The sequence below is a fragment of the Alligator sinensis genome, unplaced genomic scaffold (assembly GCF_000455745.1).
Source record: "Alligator sinensis unplaced genomic scaffold, ASM45574v1 scaffold663_1, whole genome shotgun sequence".
Lineage (NCBI taxonomy): Eukaryota > Metazoa > Chordata > Crocodylia > Alligatoridae > Alligator > Alligator sinensis.
The window spans coordinates 1,567,304-1,585,702 of NW_005842205.1; the positions used below are offsets into that span (position 1 = coordinate 1,567,304).

At 42.5% G+C, this 18,399-nt stretch overlaps 1 protein-coding gene across 1 annotated transcript in view; it reads right to left on the minus strand.

The window, feature by feature from the left end:
* Window positions 1-18,399, minus strand: part of FGF10 (fibroblast growth factor 10) — a 92,812-nt gene that overhangs the window by 74,287 nt on the left and 126 nt on the right. Inside the window, exon 2 of the mRNA XM_006026715.3 lies at window positions 18,083-18,388. Coding sequence (XP_006026777.1) covers window positions 18,083-18,388 — 306 coding nt within the window. The remainder of the gene's footprint in view (window positions 1-18,082; window positions 18,389-18,399) is intronic.

Consider the following 18,399-nt stretch of genomic DNA (forward strand, 5'->3'; position numbering starts at 1 on the left):
GGGGAGGAAGAACCAGCAGCATACCTACAGGCTGGGGAACTCCCTTCTTGTCAGTGCAGAGGCAGAAAAGGATCTTGGAGTCATTATTGATGCCAAAATTAACATGAGCCGACAGTGTGTAGACGCGGTCAGGAAGGCCAACCATACCTTGTCATGCATCCACAGATGCATCTCAAGCAGGTCCAAGGAGGTGATCCTCCCCTTCTATGTGGCACTGGTCAGGCCGCAGTTGGAGTACTGTGTCCAGTTCTGGGTGTCACACTTCAGGAGGGATGTGCACATCATTGAGAGGGTCCAGAGGAGGGCCACCTGCATGATCAGGGGTCAGCAGGGCAGGCCCTACGAGGAGAGGCTAAGGGACCTGAACCTGTTCAGCCTCCACAAGAGAAGGCTGAGGGGGGATCTAGTGACCATTTACAAACTAGTCAGTGCGGACCAGCAGGCATTGGGAGAGTCCGTGTTCCCCCGAGCACTACCAGGAGTGACTAGAAATAATGGTCACAAGCTGGCAGAGGGTAGATGCAAACTAGACATCAGGAGGCGCTACTTCACAGTCAGGGCAGCTAGGACCTGGAACCAACTTCCAAGCGAAGTGGTGCTGGCTCCTACCCTGGGGGTCTTTAAGAAGAGTTTAGATGAATACCTTGCTGGGGTCATTTGACCCCAGTGCTCTTTCCTGCCATGGCAGGGGGTCGGACTTGATGATCTGCTCAGGTCCCTTCTGACCCTACCCTACCAACTATGAAGCATTAGCATTCTTTGTCAAGCAAACACCATGAGCATTTAGGTTATGATCATCTGACATCAACTTTGCTAGGTTGGCAATGTTGTCTGGATGTCTAACTCCAGACTCCCAAAGCACATTTTATTCTCCTAGATAAATCAATGTATACACTCAAGAGGAGGGCGGAGAAAGCTCTTCAAGGATGTCCTCAAGGCCAACTTTAAAAAATGCAACATCAACATCAAATCATGGGAAACTATTGCCTAGGACTGCCTCAAATGGAAGAAAAGTCTGCTGCAAGAATTTCAGTACTTTGAAAAATTATGACGACAACAGGAGATGGAAAAGTGGGAGTGGCAGAAATGGTGCATCACAGATTCAGGAATCTGGAGCTGCCCACTCCTCACAGAAACATGTGCCCAAGTTGCAACAGATTTTGTCAATCCTGAATCATCCTCACCTGCCATCTTTGGACACACAGATAAGACAATCATGGAAGACAATTATCCTCAACTGCAAGGGACTGCCAAAGAAGAATATAAAGGACGCCTATGCATGATTTCTTTTACTGTGGATAAGCTGCTGTACATCAGCTTCCATATGGTTCTTGGCAAGGAGACCAAGACAACTGGAGATGTCATTTCGCTGCAGCCTTCATCTGTCTTTGCAGCTGTTGAGATTCTAACATCTTCTCCCACCTGCATTGAGGACTTGTAGACCCATGGCTGTGGGCAAGACAGGCTTATTATAGTCATGACCTGTACTTGCCATGTCACAGCACTGTCAAAGGATATACGTGGCTTATCAAAGGAAAAGCATTGCCATCTGCTGTCCCCACCACAGCCTGGAACTGGTGCCACTTCTTGGTCTGCATCCGCTTATTCATCAGAGTTACCCTGGCTTATTTCATAGCTAACGTTCCCTGAAGGTCATTTCTGTATCTACCACCTGTGGACATGCTGGGTAGCAGTACAGCTCTGCCTCCAGAGAACATATAATATGCTCAAAAGAAATAATCAAAATTCAGGTCCATAAAAAGTAGTATGAACTTTCATGTGCTTTTTCTAACTATTCTTCGTGTGTATAATCAGCTTTATGTAATGTATTAGAATATGAGATAGGATAGTTAATATCTGATGACCACTACAGCATAAGCAGAAACTGCTGGGTTGGGAGGATTTTGCCCAAGTCTCATCCGAGAAGCAACTTTTGTCAGTCAGCAGAGGAAACATGATACTTAGTATAATGAATGTACTGACTAGTTGTCTGGCTGACTACCATGAAAAGGCAGAAAACATGGCTCTTAGGAACAAGGGTGCTGTAACAGAAGGAAATGAAGAATAAGGCTGACTCCACTGGTGGTAGTATGTTACCTCAGCATATACTAACATTTATGTTTCAAAGTAAAAACTCCAAAAGTTAGGAAACACCAGACCAGGGTGATTTTATGTACTGTTTTTCTTGCTTGCTACTCAAGTTATGTCAATACTTTTTTTTTCTGAATACGTCTCTCTCACCTGTGGCTTCTCTTCAAGAATCTAAGGATACAACAAACTGGCAACAAATGGGAGACTGTCAGAGAAGTGGTCTATAATCACTCTCTTCAGTTAGTGAAACAGCAGTCTTGTACTAGTTTATTTCAAGTGACACTGAAAGATCTATAGGGACATATGCATGATGCCTTTCTTCTTTGACACATACATCTCCATTATGAAATATTTATTAAAAACACTGGAACAGGTTTTGTTATGGCAATAGCAGAGCAGAAAACAAACATTTGCCACCCTTGCTGACCCTTCTGGTCTGTTGCATATGCTCACAACACCAGCCAAGCTAAAGAGATCCACAGAAATTGGTACAGATATTTTACAATGGCATTTATCTCCAAAATCCTTGTTGGAGCAGAACATTTCCTGTTTCATAAGCAGAATCAGCTGTATGCAGAGTCCACAAGCGCATGTGTGGCAGAACTGAAGAATTAAGCCAGCATGGTGAATTTGGAGCAAATCTGGATAACACTTTGAGGGATTGTTTGATGTGTGGTCTGAGGCAAGAAGCCATAGAGTAACAGAAGTTGATCTTACATGTACCTCAGCAGTGGATGTTTCTTTTTCAAAGCAGATTTCAGCAAAAGACATGGAAGATATGACCAAGAGACGAGATTAATGCCACATTAGCCAACTGTCAGACCAAACAGGCTCATTTTAACTGTTTGTTTTCATTGTGGTTGATCAGATCATAAACTTAAATGACTCTCATTTCAAAGACAGATTGTTCCAGAAGTGCCAGATGACATGACACATACAGGTTAGGTATAAAAGTGAATTCAGATGAAAGAATGATGTGTATAGATGTCATAGGGATAATACCAATAATGATAAGAGATAGGAAAATATTCAATTCTGATATCCCAACTCTAAGAGCTATTCAAGCCCTTCAAGGAGATGAAAAGTCTTGAACCAGCTCAATCCTGGTAAAGCTTAAATGGATTAGAGGAGATCATGCTAAAATTCCTAGGACTGAAAAATATAGGGGCACAGAAAAGGAAAATACAAAGACTCTGTCTTTGTGGTACATTTTGTAAAGTATCACCTACTTTTACAAGTTATGTGTTTTTTAATACTAAAGGAAGGTACAACCCACAGAATTCCAATCTAGGCTAGCATTTCAACATTCAGCCCTCTACAATAATTTTTTTTTTTATATCTGTCATGGATGTAAAAAGTCATACTGTACAATGACTATTATACAAACCTAGGTTTCGGGTTCGACTGATTATAAGCGGGACCCATTTGCATCTGTGGCCATAGTGTAGCATTTTATAGTGCTGAATATATTCCCATTGACTTTAGTTACAACTCAATACTTCTGAAAATCAGATCCAATTCTCAACTCATCTACCTTAACCATCAGACTATCCTTTCTTCCTGAACTTGTTTCACTCACTAGACATATTCGGATTTCTGCAACAAATGAATCAAGGGCCATACGGACAAATCTCCTTAACAACCCAATCCTGAGTGATCCTAGTAACAGGTCTATCCTGTACACAGAATGAGGCTGAGATTCTGTGTAAAAATAGTATACTATCATATAGTTAAAAACTGTGATATGCATATGCACAAGGGGTAAATTAAAATTGTGCACAGAACCTTATTTTTTGCCTTTTCTAACTTCTGGGTCCCAGTCTTCTATATGCTTTTTGACTCAGAGGGTGTCTACATGAAGCACTTTACTGTGCAGTTGACTGCATGGTAAAATGTCACTGTCTACATAGGTAGACACTTACTGTCTATCTATGCAGTCAATTAGTCTGCAGACACTTACTGTCTACCTATGCAGTCAATTAGTCTGCAGTCACTTACTGTCTACCCACAGTCAATTAGTCAACTGCGGGGTTAATTTGCTACCTGTTGTAGTGATTGTGCAGTAGCTCACATGTAGATAGCTGACCAGAAGCAAATTTGCTCCTGGTCAGCCTGGGCAACCGGGGTTGGGAGAACAATCCCCTTCCCCAGGAGCTGCCTGCTGCCAGGGTGGGCTTTGAGCTTGGATCCTAGCCAGGACAATGCCCCCTTGTCCTGGTAGCAGGCAGCCCGGTTCCAACTCCTCCATTAGAGCGGGGGCCTGGGGATTGCTTCCTGCCCCTAGGAGCTGCCTGCTGACAGGGAGAGCTCTGAGCCTGTCTGGAACAATGTCCCTTTTCCTCAGCAGCGGGCAGCTTCTGGGGGCAGGAAGTAATCTCTCAGACCCCACTCTGACTGCAGAGCTGGGGCCAGGAGCTGCCTCTTGCTGGAGCACAGGGACATTGTCCCAGCCGGGCTCCATTGTCAGAGCCCACCTAGGCAGCAGGCAGCTGCTGGACACAGGAAGCAATGTCCCAGCTCCTCGCTTTAATTGGCAAGTTGGGGAAAGGAGCTCCCTGCACCTGGAATTTCCTGCCCAGCCTGGAGCTGGCTGGGACCTGCCCCAGAACAGGACATGTTGCGGCCAGCCCTGGGCTGTGTGGGGAAGCCCCAGTGGGCACAGGGCTTGTCCTAATGTGTGCAGGGTGGGAGAGCTCTGCATTAGCAGCTCTCCTGCTCCATGCACATCAGGACCCCTCCCAATATGTACAGGGCCAGGTGACAACTGTCTGCTGGCCCCGTGCTTCCTGCCAGTCACTTGGCTAGCACCCAGGGGGAGACTGGATGTGTAGACACACTCCTTTGGTAGGCTTACTGTGCAGTACTTTTACTGCACAGTAAGCCTACTTCAAATAAATAGCACATGTAGATATGCCAGTTTCTCTCTCCATATACTGGCCTTGAGGTTCAGTCTGTTGCCCAGCCAGTTCCTCATCCTAGCTTATTCTTCCCTCTGCCCATCTTAACCCCTCTGAATTTCAATCATTCAGCCTAAGCTGCCTAAGCATCAGCAGGGAAAACATTTTTATTTTTCCTTTGTTCTCAGTCTCCCTGCCACGAAGCTTGTCCAGAATCCTTCTCAAAAGCTCAGATTAACTCTTGTCAACACCAAAAATTATATATCAACCTGTGTAAAATCATTGTCTTACACTGATTTAGCTGCACAACTGCAAACCCCAATGTAGACACAGATAAATTTGCTTACAACTGACCTATACCGACTTAATTGACTTAGCATGAAGGTAACTGTCCCAATACCTCTGCCTTATTTTCAGGGAAGCTGCATCTGGATTGCTTATTGAACCATCCACGCCTTGTCCTTTCCATACACTCCTTTATAGCTGCATAGATTTGCACTAATGAAAATGTTATCTTTCCATTTTTTCTATATCATCTTTTTAATGTCTCCCATTCAGTCCAGGGACAGTAAGCGCCCTCCCCCATGGGAAGTTTAGAGAACTGTAAGTTTAAGTTTAAATTAAGACAGCTTCTGGTTTTCTGTAGCATTTCCCTATGGAAAGTCAAGTCAAGTAGTCTTGACTACTTTGCTAAATCAAGGTAAAAGGGAAAGTCCATTCTAGGCAGCTAGATTTCATTTGGACACCCGTATTTTCAGTCTCTACAAGCAGGAAGAACAAATGCTGCATGGAAAGTTTGGAGAAAAACATTTTTTTTTCCAGCATTTCTTTTTACAGACCCAGTCTGTGAAAATTATTTTTTAACCATAGAAAATATACATTATTGACAGATTATTTAGAGGTAAATGTGGAAGGAGATAGGCTAAAGAATTATTAGCTTAACTATAAAATACCTTTACTGTTGACACTATGAATCTATCAAGCAGTAATTGGATGCACGTGTTAGTAGCAGTAAAAAGGCACTGTCCAGTTGTCCACCTTACATGGGAATCTACTTTGAGTGTCTTCTTTGATTTACTGTTCCAATTAGAACAGAATGTTCAAAGAAAGAACACAAATGACCTGATTTAAAAGCAAAGAGTACCTCTAAAGCCATTATTTAGCATGTCACTAGCTCACTTTTAAATGTTCTTTTACCCTTGAAGCTTTCAGTTGTGTAAGACAGTACCCATCACAGAACTGATTCTGTTTAATAATCCATTTAATTAAGTACAAACAATATGTTTCTTCTGTAAAGATTTTGATTTTTATGGAAACCTAGGTCTTTCTAAACAGATGTGTTTTTAAAACTTAGGGACATTTTTTATGTTCTATAAGGTAACATATCTCTTCAAGTTATACTGGGTTGGCAGAAGCAATAACAACTAGTTCTGTAAGAAAAACTACTTTTCCAGTTCCCAAAACCAAGCAATAAAAGCAGAAATACTATTTCCAAATAAAAGGAAAAGCATCTGAACAATAAAGCCTTAAGGCATCAAACAATAATTTGAATCCAAAGAAGACTAATCAGTTTGCTATCCATGTACAGCATAACTTGTAAGACCAGTGCATATGCCAGTCAAAAAACTGAAATATACTTAGTTATATTCCAGTTGTAAATCTTCTCTGTATTACACATCACATAGTTAGTTTGTCTTATCTTGGAACGAGCAATGAGATTTTCTTTTAATTCAATCAACACTGGTTATGCATGCTGTCAAATTCAGGGGCTATATGAACACGGTTTGTAGTTGTACTGTTTTAAAATGTAAAAAGTAGGGTGTAAAGTTCATTAGAAGTATGATATAAATAACCTTAAGCTACATGTGGTTAATGGTCCACTTTTTACGGCAGCTGCACATAATAAACTGATTGCATTAGATTTGTGTAAATTGTAATTTTAACTCAGTACAATGTTCAGAGGTACAACTGATTCTTTGTCAAACACAACAGAAAAGACTCTTAGATATAATCCCATAGTGACTTCATCACCTTTCTGCTCACTTAGTTGGCTATTTCTAGTTCTCCATGTGTAAAACTTTTGAAGAAAAATACAATGTTGTTCACAGATTTACAGAAGTTTAGGGCTGGAAGGGACCTCATGAGATCACTGGGTCCAGCCCCCCTGCTCTGGGCAGGAAAGACAACTGGGGTCAAATAACCCCAGCAATGTGTGCATCCAGTCTCACTTTGAAGATCTCCAGGGTAGATGCCTGCACCATCCCTCTGGGAGTCTATTCCAGAGTCTGGTAACATGAACTGTAAAGAAGTTTTTCCTTCCATCCAGTCTGAAACCTTCTTCTAGGAGTTTATAACCATTGCTCCTGGTTTTCCCTTGGGGTGCTTTGGTGAATAGTTTTTCGCCTAGCCCCTGATGCTCTCCCTTGATATATTTGTAAGCTGCCACCAAAACTTCCGAAAATCTTCTCTTCAGCAGCCTAAACAGTCCCGTATCTGTCAGCCTTTCCTCATAGGGCTTGCTCTCTAGGCCTCTAATCATACGAGTGGCTCTTCTCTGGACTCTCTGAAGCTTCTCCACATCCTTTTTGAAGTATGGCACCCAGAATTGGACACAGTACTCCAGCTGCGGCCTCACCAATGCCGAGTAGAGCGGGAGAATAACTTCCTTAGTTTTGCTTGAGATGCGTTGGTTGAAGCATGCCAGCATATTTCTTGCTCTGCTAAATGTAGCATAATGTAGCACACTGGTGGCTCATATTCATTTTATGGTCAATTATGACCCCCAGGTCCCTTTCGGCCATGGTGCTAGCTAGCATAGCATCACTGAGCCTGTGAATTTGTTGCAGATTTTCCCTCCCCAGATGGAGCACTTTACACTTCTCTGTGTTGAACTGCATCTGGTTGTGGTCTGCCCATCTAACTAATCTGTCTAGGTCTGCCTGGACCATCAGCCTACCCTGATGCATGGCCTCACTTTCCCACAGCTTAGTGTCATTGACGAACTTTGCCGGTGTGCTTTTCATCCCCACATCCAGATCATTGACAAAGATGTTGAAAAGCACTGGCCCAAGTACTGAACCCTGGGGGCCTCACTGGCTACCTTCTGCCAGGTCAACACAGATCCGTCTATTAGTACTCTCTGGGTCCGACCCCACAGCCAGTTTCTCACCCATCTGACTACTGAATGATTGAGCTCATAGTCCTCTGGTTTTGCCCTAAGAGTCTCAGAGACGAAGCACGAGATGAACTCTACCATATTTGTTTTTAACCTTCAAGAATCCTCAGTGCAATGAGCTATTGTTCTGTATGCACGGATGGACTTTATTATACTTGAGAAGACAAAATGAGTGGGAAAAATCTCAAACTGCAAAGTTTTCTCTCAAAATGAGAAACAGAAAACAAGAAATTTTTCTTTTTCCAGGGCCTAAACAAGTTCACAATGAAATGAATGGAGAGATGCTTAGTTACATAAAACTGGAGACTCAAAAAGGATATCTGAAAGACACCTTAAAGGGTCTTCCTATAAAACAAAGTTCTTATCCTATGTAATGTATCTCAGATGTTTCACTCCCCTTGGACACACACAGTTGAAAGGTTCCATTGTCTTCAATGAAAAATTTGAATAAGCCAAGATTTGTTAGGCAGAGCAGGGTATAAAAGGAGGCGCCCCGAGTGATGAGGGAGCAAGCAAACAGGGGCAGCAACGAGGGCAGTTTGCAAGTAAGTTCACAGGTCAGTTTGTTGTCCCCTTGTTTTAAGGGCAGCCTTTAAGGTAAGCTCTCCTTTTAATTAAGAGTAGCTAACCTTCATATATTTCATGTGGGTAGCTAAAACTCAGTAATTAGATCAATGCTTAGGCCCTTTGCTTAACTAGAGTCCCGGGAGAGGGGGGAGTTCTCTAGTGAGTTTGCCTGGAAACACTCAGCTTCCTTCACTGTAAGCTTGGTAAGACAAAACAGGGGAAAGGGAACCTTTCAGGACCAAGGAGCAGTGAGCAGGCCAGTTTACAGAGGAGTTTGGTAGGGAAGAACTGCTTGGAAAGAGGGGCAGGAATAGAAAGATGGCAGATTAAGAGATTCAGAGAAATGGCTGGAGGATGTTGCAATACTAGAGTCACTTTGATTGCCAGCACTTCCTCTGCTTTCACCTGTGAGATTTCTGGTCAGGCAAGACTGATTACTGTAGAGGTTTTCACCCAGGTCCTGGTTTGGTGCTGTGGAGACAGCTAGATCCCTTCCAGTTGCAGCCAGGTTGGGAAGTACCTGTGATGTGACCGGTGCCTTCTGGTTGTGTCCCTCCGGGAGCAGGCAAGAGAGCTACAGGATGAGATGGCAAGGCTCCAAAGCATCCGCTCCCAGGAGGACTTCATTGATTCAATGCTGGAGGAGACCTCTAGGACTGTGGAAGGACTGCTAGGGGCAGTGCTAGAGAAGGAAGAGGACATGGACTCCCGGGAAGGTGGAAGCTTCACCAGTGGAGCATGCTCTTTCTCCTCTGTTCCTAGGGCTGTATATCTTCCACAGTCCTAGAGGTCTCCTTCAGCATTGAATCAATGAAGTCCTCCTGGCAGAGGATGCTTTGGAGCCAACCTCCATTGGTGAAGAAGGCCAAGCCAGGCATTCCCAAGATTGGAAGGACTGAGACCACTATCATCAAGAAGAAATGACAGGTAGTAATGGTTGGACGCTCCCTTTGGCATGGGGTGGAGGCAACATTTGCCCGCTTGACCTGTTGTCTTGGGAGGTCTGCCCAGAGTCTGGATCCAAGATGTTACGGAAGGATTACTGAGAGTCATTTGGCCCTATGGCTACTACCCCATGCTGCTCATCCCTGTGGGTACTGATGATACTACTGGGGGGACCCTGAGCAGATAAAAAGTGACCACAGGGCTCTGGATGCAAGGGTGAAGGAGACAGGGGTTCAAGCAGTGTTCTCCTTGATCCTTTTGGTCAAAGGGATGGGCCTGGGTAGGAGCAGATGCATCCTGAAGATCAATGTGTGGCTATGCCAATGGTGTCACCAGCAAGGCTTTGGCATCTTTGACCATAGGATGTTGTTCCAAGAAGAAGGATTTTTAAGAAGAGATGGGATCCACCTGACAAAGAGAGAGAGAAGAGCATCTTTGCAGGCAGACTCATAACCTAGTGAGGAGGGCTTTAAACTAGGTTCAGCGGGGAATGGAGACCAAAGCCCTGAATTAAGCGGGGAAGTGGGTGACCTAGAGGAAGCACAAGTAGGAGGGGCAAAAGGGGAGGCCTTCTTATTCTTCCTGAGAAAACAGGACAACTGGCTAGTCATCTCAGGTACCTGTATATGAATGCATGCAGCCTAAGAAACAAGAAGGAAGAATTGCAAGTCCTTGGGCAGTCACAGAACTATGATGTGATTGGAATAACAAAGACTTGGTGGGATAGCTTGCACAACTAGCAAGTATGGCAGAAGACCAGCTTAGCTTAGCAGAGAACACTTTAGTGAGATAAAATACAAGAAGGAAGCTTATAAGAAGTGGAAACTTACACAGACAACTAGGGAGGAGTATAAGAGTATCGCTTGGGCATGCAGGGATGAAATCACAAGGCCAAAGCGCAACTGGAGTTGCAGTTAGCAAGATGTGTGAAGCATAACTAGAAGGGTTTCTACAAGTATGTTAGCAACAAGAGGAGGATCAGGGAGAGTGTCAGTCCTTTACTACATGGGGGAGGGAACCTAGTGACAGAGGATGCAGAAAAGGCTCAAGTACTAAATTACCTTTTTCACCTCAGTCTTCACAGGCAAGGTCAGTTCCCAGACTAATGCACCTGGCAGCACAGTTTGCGCAGGAGGGGAGCAGCCAACAGTGGCAAAAGAACAAGTTACAGAATATTTAGAAAGCTGGACATGTACAAGTTCATGGGGCCAGATGGGATGCGCCTGAGGGTGCTGAGGGAGTTGGCTGATGTGAATGTAGAGCCACTGGCCATTATCTTTGAAAATTCATGGCAGTCGGCAGAGGTCCCAGATGATAGGAAGACAGCAAATATAGTGAACACAGAAAGAAGGAGGATCCAGGAAACTGTAGACCAGTCTGCCTTACTTCAGTCCCTGGAAAAATCATGGAGAAGGTCCTCAAGGTATCCATTTCTAAGCACTTGGAGGAGAAGAAGGTGATCAGCAGAGATACTGGTTTTCTCTGATAAAAAAATCCCTAATTTGGGGTGAAAAGTCACCTCAAATCCACATTTTTCCATGATTAAAATGAAACAGCACTAATATATATATATATATATATATATATATGAGCAACTGGATTTGCAGCTAGCAGCTGTAGATGGATCAATTGATCAAACGATCAATCTATTTATCTATCTATAGCTGAGCAACTCCAGCTAATATAATATATATATATATATATATTAGTGGTGTTTCATTTTAATCATGGAAAAATGTGGATTTGGGGTGACTTTTCACCCCAAATTAGGGATTTTTTTTATCAGAGAAAACCAGAATTCCTGGTGATCAGGACCAGTCAGCAAGGATTCACCAAGGGAAAGTCATTCCTGACCAAACTGATTGCCTTCTATGATGAGATGACTGGCTCTGTAAATATGGGGAGACCAGCAGTTGTGATATATCTTGACTTTAGCAAGGCTTTTGATCCAGGCTCCCACAAAATTCTCATAAGCAAGCTAAGGAAGTATGGGTTGGATGAATGGACTGTAAGGTGGAGAGAAAACTGACTGGATCCTTGGGTTAAAAGGGTAGTAATCAATGGCTCGCTATCCAGTTGGCAACTATTATCAAGTGGAGTTCCCAGGAGTCAGTCCTGGGGCTGGATTTGTTCAATATCTTAAGCGACCTCAAATATGGGATGAAGTGCACCCTCAGCAAGTTTCCAGATGACACCAAGCTGGGGGGAGTAGTAGATATGTGGGAGGGTAAGGCTAGGATTCAGAGAAATCTAGGCAAGTTGGAGAATTGGACCAAAAGAAATCTCATGAGGTTCAACAAGCACAAGTGCAAAGTCCTGCATTTAGGACGGAACAAATGGTACAGGTTGGGGACCGACTGGCTAAGCAGCAGAAAAGGACCCGAGGGTTACAGTGGACAAGAAACTGAATATGAGCCAACAGTGTGCCCTTATTGTGAAGAAGGCTACCAACATAATGAGCTGCATTTGGTGTGTTGCCAGCAGATTGATGGAAGTGATTATTCCTTTTTATTTGGTACTGGTGAAGCCACATTTGGAGTACTGTGTCCAGTTTTGGGCCCCCCACTACAGAAAGAATTTGGACAAATTGGAGAGAATCCAGTGGAGAGTAATAAAAATGGTGAGGGGGCTAGGGAACATAACTTATGAGGAGAGGCTGAGGGAACTGGGCATAATCAGTTTAGAGAAGAGATGACTGAGAGGGGATTTAATAGCAGCCTTCAACTACCCAGAGGGTGGTTACAAGGAGGATGGACCTAGTGTTCTTAGTGGTGGCAGATGACAGAACAAGGAGCAACAGTCTCAAGTTGCAGTAAGGGAAGTTTAAGTTAAATACTGGGAAAAAGTTTTTCACAACGAGAGTAGTAGTAAAGCACTGGAACATGTTACCCAGAGAGGTTGTGGACTCTCCAACCCTGGAGGTTTCCAACCCTGGCAGTCTACCTGGGTAGACAAAGCCCTGGCTGGGATAAACCAGTGGGGGTTGGTCCTGCTTTGAGCAAGTGGTTGGACTAGATGACCTCATGAGGTCCTGTCCAACCCACATTTTCTGAGTCCATGATTCAGTTCACCATGCTAAATAGCAATGTGTTTTATGTAATTTCGCTATTCCATGGCCTCATCTTCCTTGAGTGCAAAGGTGATCACTAAATGTTCTCTTAGCCTTGTTTTGCAGGTGGCTATAAATTACATTTATGAAAAAAAGTCTCCTTAGAATGGTATATAGATTTAATAGATTTATAATAGAACTACAATGTTAGTGTGAAGGGTGCACATGGAAGAAATGCAGTGAAAGTAACAGAAAAGTTAAATAATACAATTCCTTTCATAGTCATTAAATGTCTGTGACTCTACACTCTATAAGTAAGCTCCACAGTAAAAAAAAAAAAAAGCTTAAATGAGAAAGCAATTCAAGTAGTGGTAATAAAAAGGTATAGATTTTCTACCCCCCTCCTCCCCCACAAAGTACAGGAAATATTTATTAGGAGGCAGGTTGTGATTTCCTGTTTTCCTTATGTCTTTTTACAACTGTCAACATGTGTCAATCCTTTGTAAAAAGTTTAAAAAGTAACGTGAGCTTGGGAAATGTACTCTTTCATTTATAAAGAAGAAAAATCCCATGTTATTATTTAAAACCAATTATGAAACAGTTGCTGTGATATCACATACACTGTTTCAATAGTAACCAGTATTAAGGCAGCATATTTGCCCAATATTCTATTCTTCTTTATTGCTGCCATCTGGTTGTTATATATCATTCAATGAAATGATTTCATTACACCCGAGATAAATTAAACATTGGCTTGTTAGCTGTAAATTATTAGAGAGTAGAATTATCTTAGTCATTACCCTTGATCTAAGGTAGCACTGGTGTTAACAAACATTATTGATATAAATATGGGGGGCATGTGGGACCCATACACATTTATTTTCAAAGGCTGTAGAATCAGAGAGCAATAGTACAACTTAGCCAGAAAAGTAATTAATACATGCTCATGCATATACACACATACTCTCCTAGTAGCTGTTAATGCCCCTCAGAGCATCCAAACAGGTATTTATGGTATTTAGAATTAAGTAATTCTGAGTTTTAAGCCTTCTTCTACTTACCCTGTGAGGCAGTATATGATCCAAAATTCCTTAAAGCTAATGGAAAACCTACTATTAACTTCAATAAGACTAATGGATGTGTATCTGAAAGGTTTGTCTGAACCAGGGAAAAAAGTCTGGAACAGCTAGTGTAGACTTAGCTCCCCTTGTGGCCATTTTTACTCTGTACTCAAGTGCCTTTCTGTGGTGTCCCTTTAGATTCTCTCAAAAATGTATTAGTAGATTTTCAGCCACTGTACAAACTAATACAATGCAATGGACTTCTCTGAATGCTGGATTCCTGAGAATCTATCGCTGCACTGCTCAGCTAATTTGAGTGTAAAATCCTTGGGATAGTGAGTATGCCAACAGGTACTGCATCTTTTGTATAGCACTGTGCAAACAGAACTTGAACATCAATCAGCTGATTCTTTCTATTAATTTTAATGAAGTTTGTATCAAGCATCTTGGGTTCAATAAATAGATCTATAAATAATGGGTCTAATCCTGCAATCCTCACTCAAGCAAATTTTTCACCAAAAACTGCAATCTGGAGCCTGATAATTTTACAGTTCATATTATATTGTTATTCCTATGTTATTAAGAGCCCTGTTAACATGCACAACTTGCATGGCATAACTTGCGTAAAGTTGCCTTTATATACAACCTGTTTTTGACTGTGTGCCATTCTAAAAAATTAAGACAAGATTTTTCCAGCCATGTCATCATAGATGGGCCCAAGTCTATTGTTTATTAAACTTGTTCAATCCCCAGTTTTTAAAGGATTTCACGGGTGCAACTAAGGTCAGAATTTGGTTGTACTTCTCCATGCTGCAATTTCTCTATCTTCACAGATGCTGAAAGTTCAAAATCTTCTAAGTCATCTCAGATGTCAAATTATAGTTGACACTTTTGTAATTACTCTTGGTTTTTTGTTTCTCACATGCTGATAGTCACTGGAGAGCATTACAGCTGTTTTATTCACTCCTAGACATGCACTTACCAGAAACTGTAGCAAAGGAACTTTGCAGCTGTAACATTGAGGTAAGCACTAGTGCTGAGTGGTAGAGTTTCATGGGCAAAACTCTAGATGTAAAGAATAATAAAACAAAACCTAAGCTATCCTACATATATCTACTGACAGATATACTCCAGCTATGCTAAATTATGCAGCTTCCCCCAGGCTTCTGACAGAACAGTCATAATTCACCTCAGTTCCCAACATCTCATAGGTATCTAAAGGCTGAGGTAATAGTTCTGTGTAATCAAGTTGGAAAACATCTGCCAAAGTAAACCTTTATTTAGTGCATACTATACAATATTTATAGAGCAAAGCTATGAACACTGCCTGAGACATTTTAAGGACTGAGAACTGAACTGTGCTTTCTGGATGTTTATTCTGACTTTTTCAGACTGTTCCTCTTACTTGACAGCATTTAATTGGCACTCAGCCACAAAAGCTGTTGTCTAATTACACTGCATATCATGATCCTGCAGCCCCAGAGATAAGATTTTTACTGCAGCATAAATGGATTTTAAATAGTTTTGTAATCTAAGAAAATGAATCCCCAAATTAAAATATTTAAAAGAACAAAGTGTTGTGTGTCAATAGTAATTATTATTTGTTTAGGAAAATGTGGTTTTGGATCAGGAACTGATTTCAGAGGTTAAATACCTTAATATTTAACAAGCTACAATTTAGTGGGCTGGCTGGCTGGCTGGCTATCCCTTTAGGCACAGCATGAATTTATTCACATGTAATTATATATTTAGACAATATCTTAATGATACTACATGCTTGCACTGAATCAGTCCAGCTGGGGATCATGGCAGTGTCCTGATTACTTAGCCACATGTGAAACAGGACCTATGCTTTTCACTTAATGTGTTGCCAGAGATGCTTTGAAATACAAAACATGGTAGGTTGAAATAATTTAATACAAGATGGGCTTTCATGAAGCCATTTAAAATTTGCATCATTAAGAAATGAGCAATACTAAAGAAAAGTATAAAAAAGTTTCCCCTTTTCATCAAAGGCTATATATTTAAGGTGTTTTGCTTTAAAAAAAATAATGTATACTGTACTTCAGATACCTTCTTAGTGAGTTAAAGAAGCTGCTATTTTTAGATTTTGCTTTCCTTTACCTCACACAAACCTTGCTAACAAAGTATTTCTAGATCTGATTTTAATCTGACTTGAATTAATATGCCAAAGTTTACCCACTTATCTTGTATTTATATTTGCTGTTTAAATATTAACGTTCATCAAATCTGAAAGCAGCTGTGACGTAAGTTTGAATATGAATAATCCTTTAATATGCTCATACACTGAGTGTAAAACAAGGAGATACACACACAGCACCAGAACCTGTAGGTTGCAAAGAAGAGCTGTCCCTGAGCAAGCACTTGGGGGGGAGAGGGGGTGTTAGGTACTGAACATGTGTATGTATGTATGTATGTCAGTTTATGCCCTCTTCTCAGTTATGAATGCTACTGCAGATATTTATGCAGCTGAGTAACTTTACTCATAAGAACAGTCACACTGGATAACTAGGATGTTTGTAGGAGTAAAACCACCTTTTTACCTAAATCGCCCTAAATGTTTACAGGATCAAATTCTTATCATTCCCTTTCTGCCCCAGTACATTAACACAAACCCCATTTTATTGTTCATATGAGGTGCACACAAACATTCAGAACCACATTGCTGGGAAACATAATAGTCTGCTCTATTAAAAAAAAGGTCAGATTAATAATATCAACAGCCAGTCTTCTTCAGAAAGACTTCCGTGTATGATGGTATCTCATAAAAATATTCTCCATGAAACATGATAGTATTACACGGTAAATACATTCTGCTTTGACACCTACAGCATTTACAAACATAGGATGAACACTGCCAACTGTGATAATTTAAATAAAGATCATGAACATAAGATGCTAAGTGGAGCCAGTAAGAGCCATAACATTGGAATTCAAGAAAAAAATATGCATACTGTGACCGTTTAACAAATAATGCAATAAAGGAGAACTAACTAATCTTACTTTAACATGCCACACTACATCCTGCCAGATCACGCTCTATACTTACTAGTTCAAGCAGTCCCCTATAAGCTATCCAGTTGTCTTACTTTAGTAGAGGGTGTTCCCCCTATGTATATTTGGATTTACAAGCAACCAACCTGAAACCAACTAGTTGCTCTTTACCAGTAAAATCAATTAAAGGAGCTTTACTCAAATGTTTGTACGGTAGGGTTCCTCCCCCTGCAACATGCTATTACACAAGGATGTAGTCGTTTAAAGTTACAATGCAATATATTGTGATTTACTACAGTTCCCCTAACTTGAGACTGTGCAGGCAAGAAAGTGAATAGAGGTTGCATTTCTCAAGCTTGACTACCAAAAAATATATTACCAGAGGCAGAGGCACTCTATTACTAGAAGCCTAATTAGGACTAGAGAAAAAGTTCACTCTATGGGTTCACTGTAAGCTACAACTACAGAAATAGCCTGCTGACTTTTACTTTGAAATTATTTCTTTGGGGGAAAAAATGACAATGAAATGTGTGTGAGGTCTGTGTGAATTCAGCCCCAGATGTTTACAATGCAATACCAGTGCAGCAGCGCTGCAATCCGAGAGCTCGCCGAAGAAAACGAGTACAAGGGGACACCACAAAGCGGCACATATGCTATTGACAAGGCAGACATGAGCATCATGTTACCAGCGAGGAGGCAAGGCAAAGACACATAGCAGCAGTGGTGCCTCGGAAAGTTAACTTCATGGGCTGCGATCGCTCCAAACCAACAACATGCGGGGACAGAAATCAAAACCAGAGAAACACTTTTCAGCGTGTGCGTGTGGACAGGCCAAGAAGGGGAGGGAAGGGCTGGGTCTCGGGGAGCTGAGGGAGGTGGGAAATCAAGGTATTGTTTTCAAACACAGCCCCCCACTATTTTAGTGGCAGGGGAGCCTTCTTTCCAGACTCAGGAGACAACGTCCATTCCTTCCCTCACCTGCCTTTACAAATCTTTCTAATTTGCTTGCCCCCTGCCAGCCATGGAAACAAACTGTGATCGCTCAGCCCATTTGCAAACCAAATTTGCGGAGGGAGAGGGAGATCAGGAGATAGGCAGGCAGAGGATGCCCAGGGCAGAGCCAAAGCAGCCACCACCTCTCCTGTCTGTGCGGAGGTGTCACCTTCCCGAGCAAGTGGCTTGGAGAAGGCAAGGACCCGAGGGCAGGGGGGACAGGGTCCCCGGGCTCGGTGGGGAGGGGGCAGAGCCCCAGGGGCAGGGGCAGGGAGGGGTGGGCACTTACTGTAGGGGCAATTCTCCTTCTTGGTCCCGCTGACCTTGCCGTTCTTCTCGATCTTGAGAAAGTATTTGTTGTAGGAGTAGAGCTTCCTCCAGCGCACGTCTCCCTGGAGGTGGTTGTAGCTCCGCACGTGTCTCCCCGCACTGGGAGGCGAGGAGAAGGACGAGGAGGAGGAGGAGAAGGAGGAGGAGGAGGAGGAAGAAGAAGAAGAAGAGTTGGTGGCCGCCGGGTACCGCATGTCCTGGCCCAGGTCATGGCAGGGGACAGCCACGGAAGACACGAGGAGCAGCAGCAGGAGGCAGCAGCGGCGGGGGGGGCGG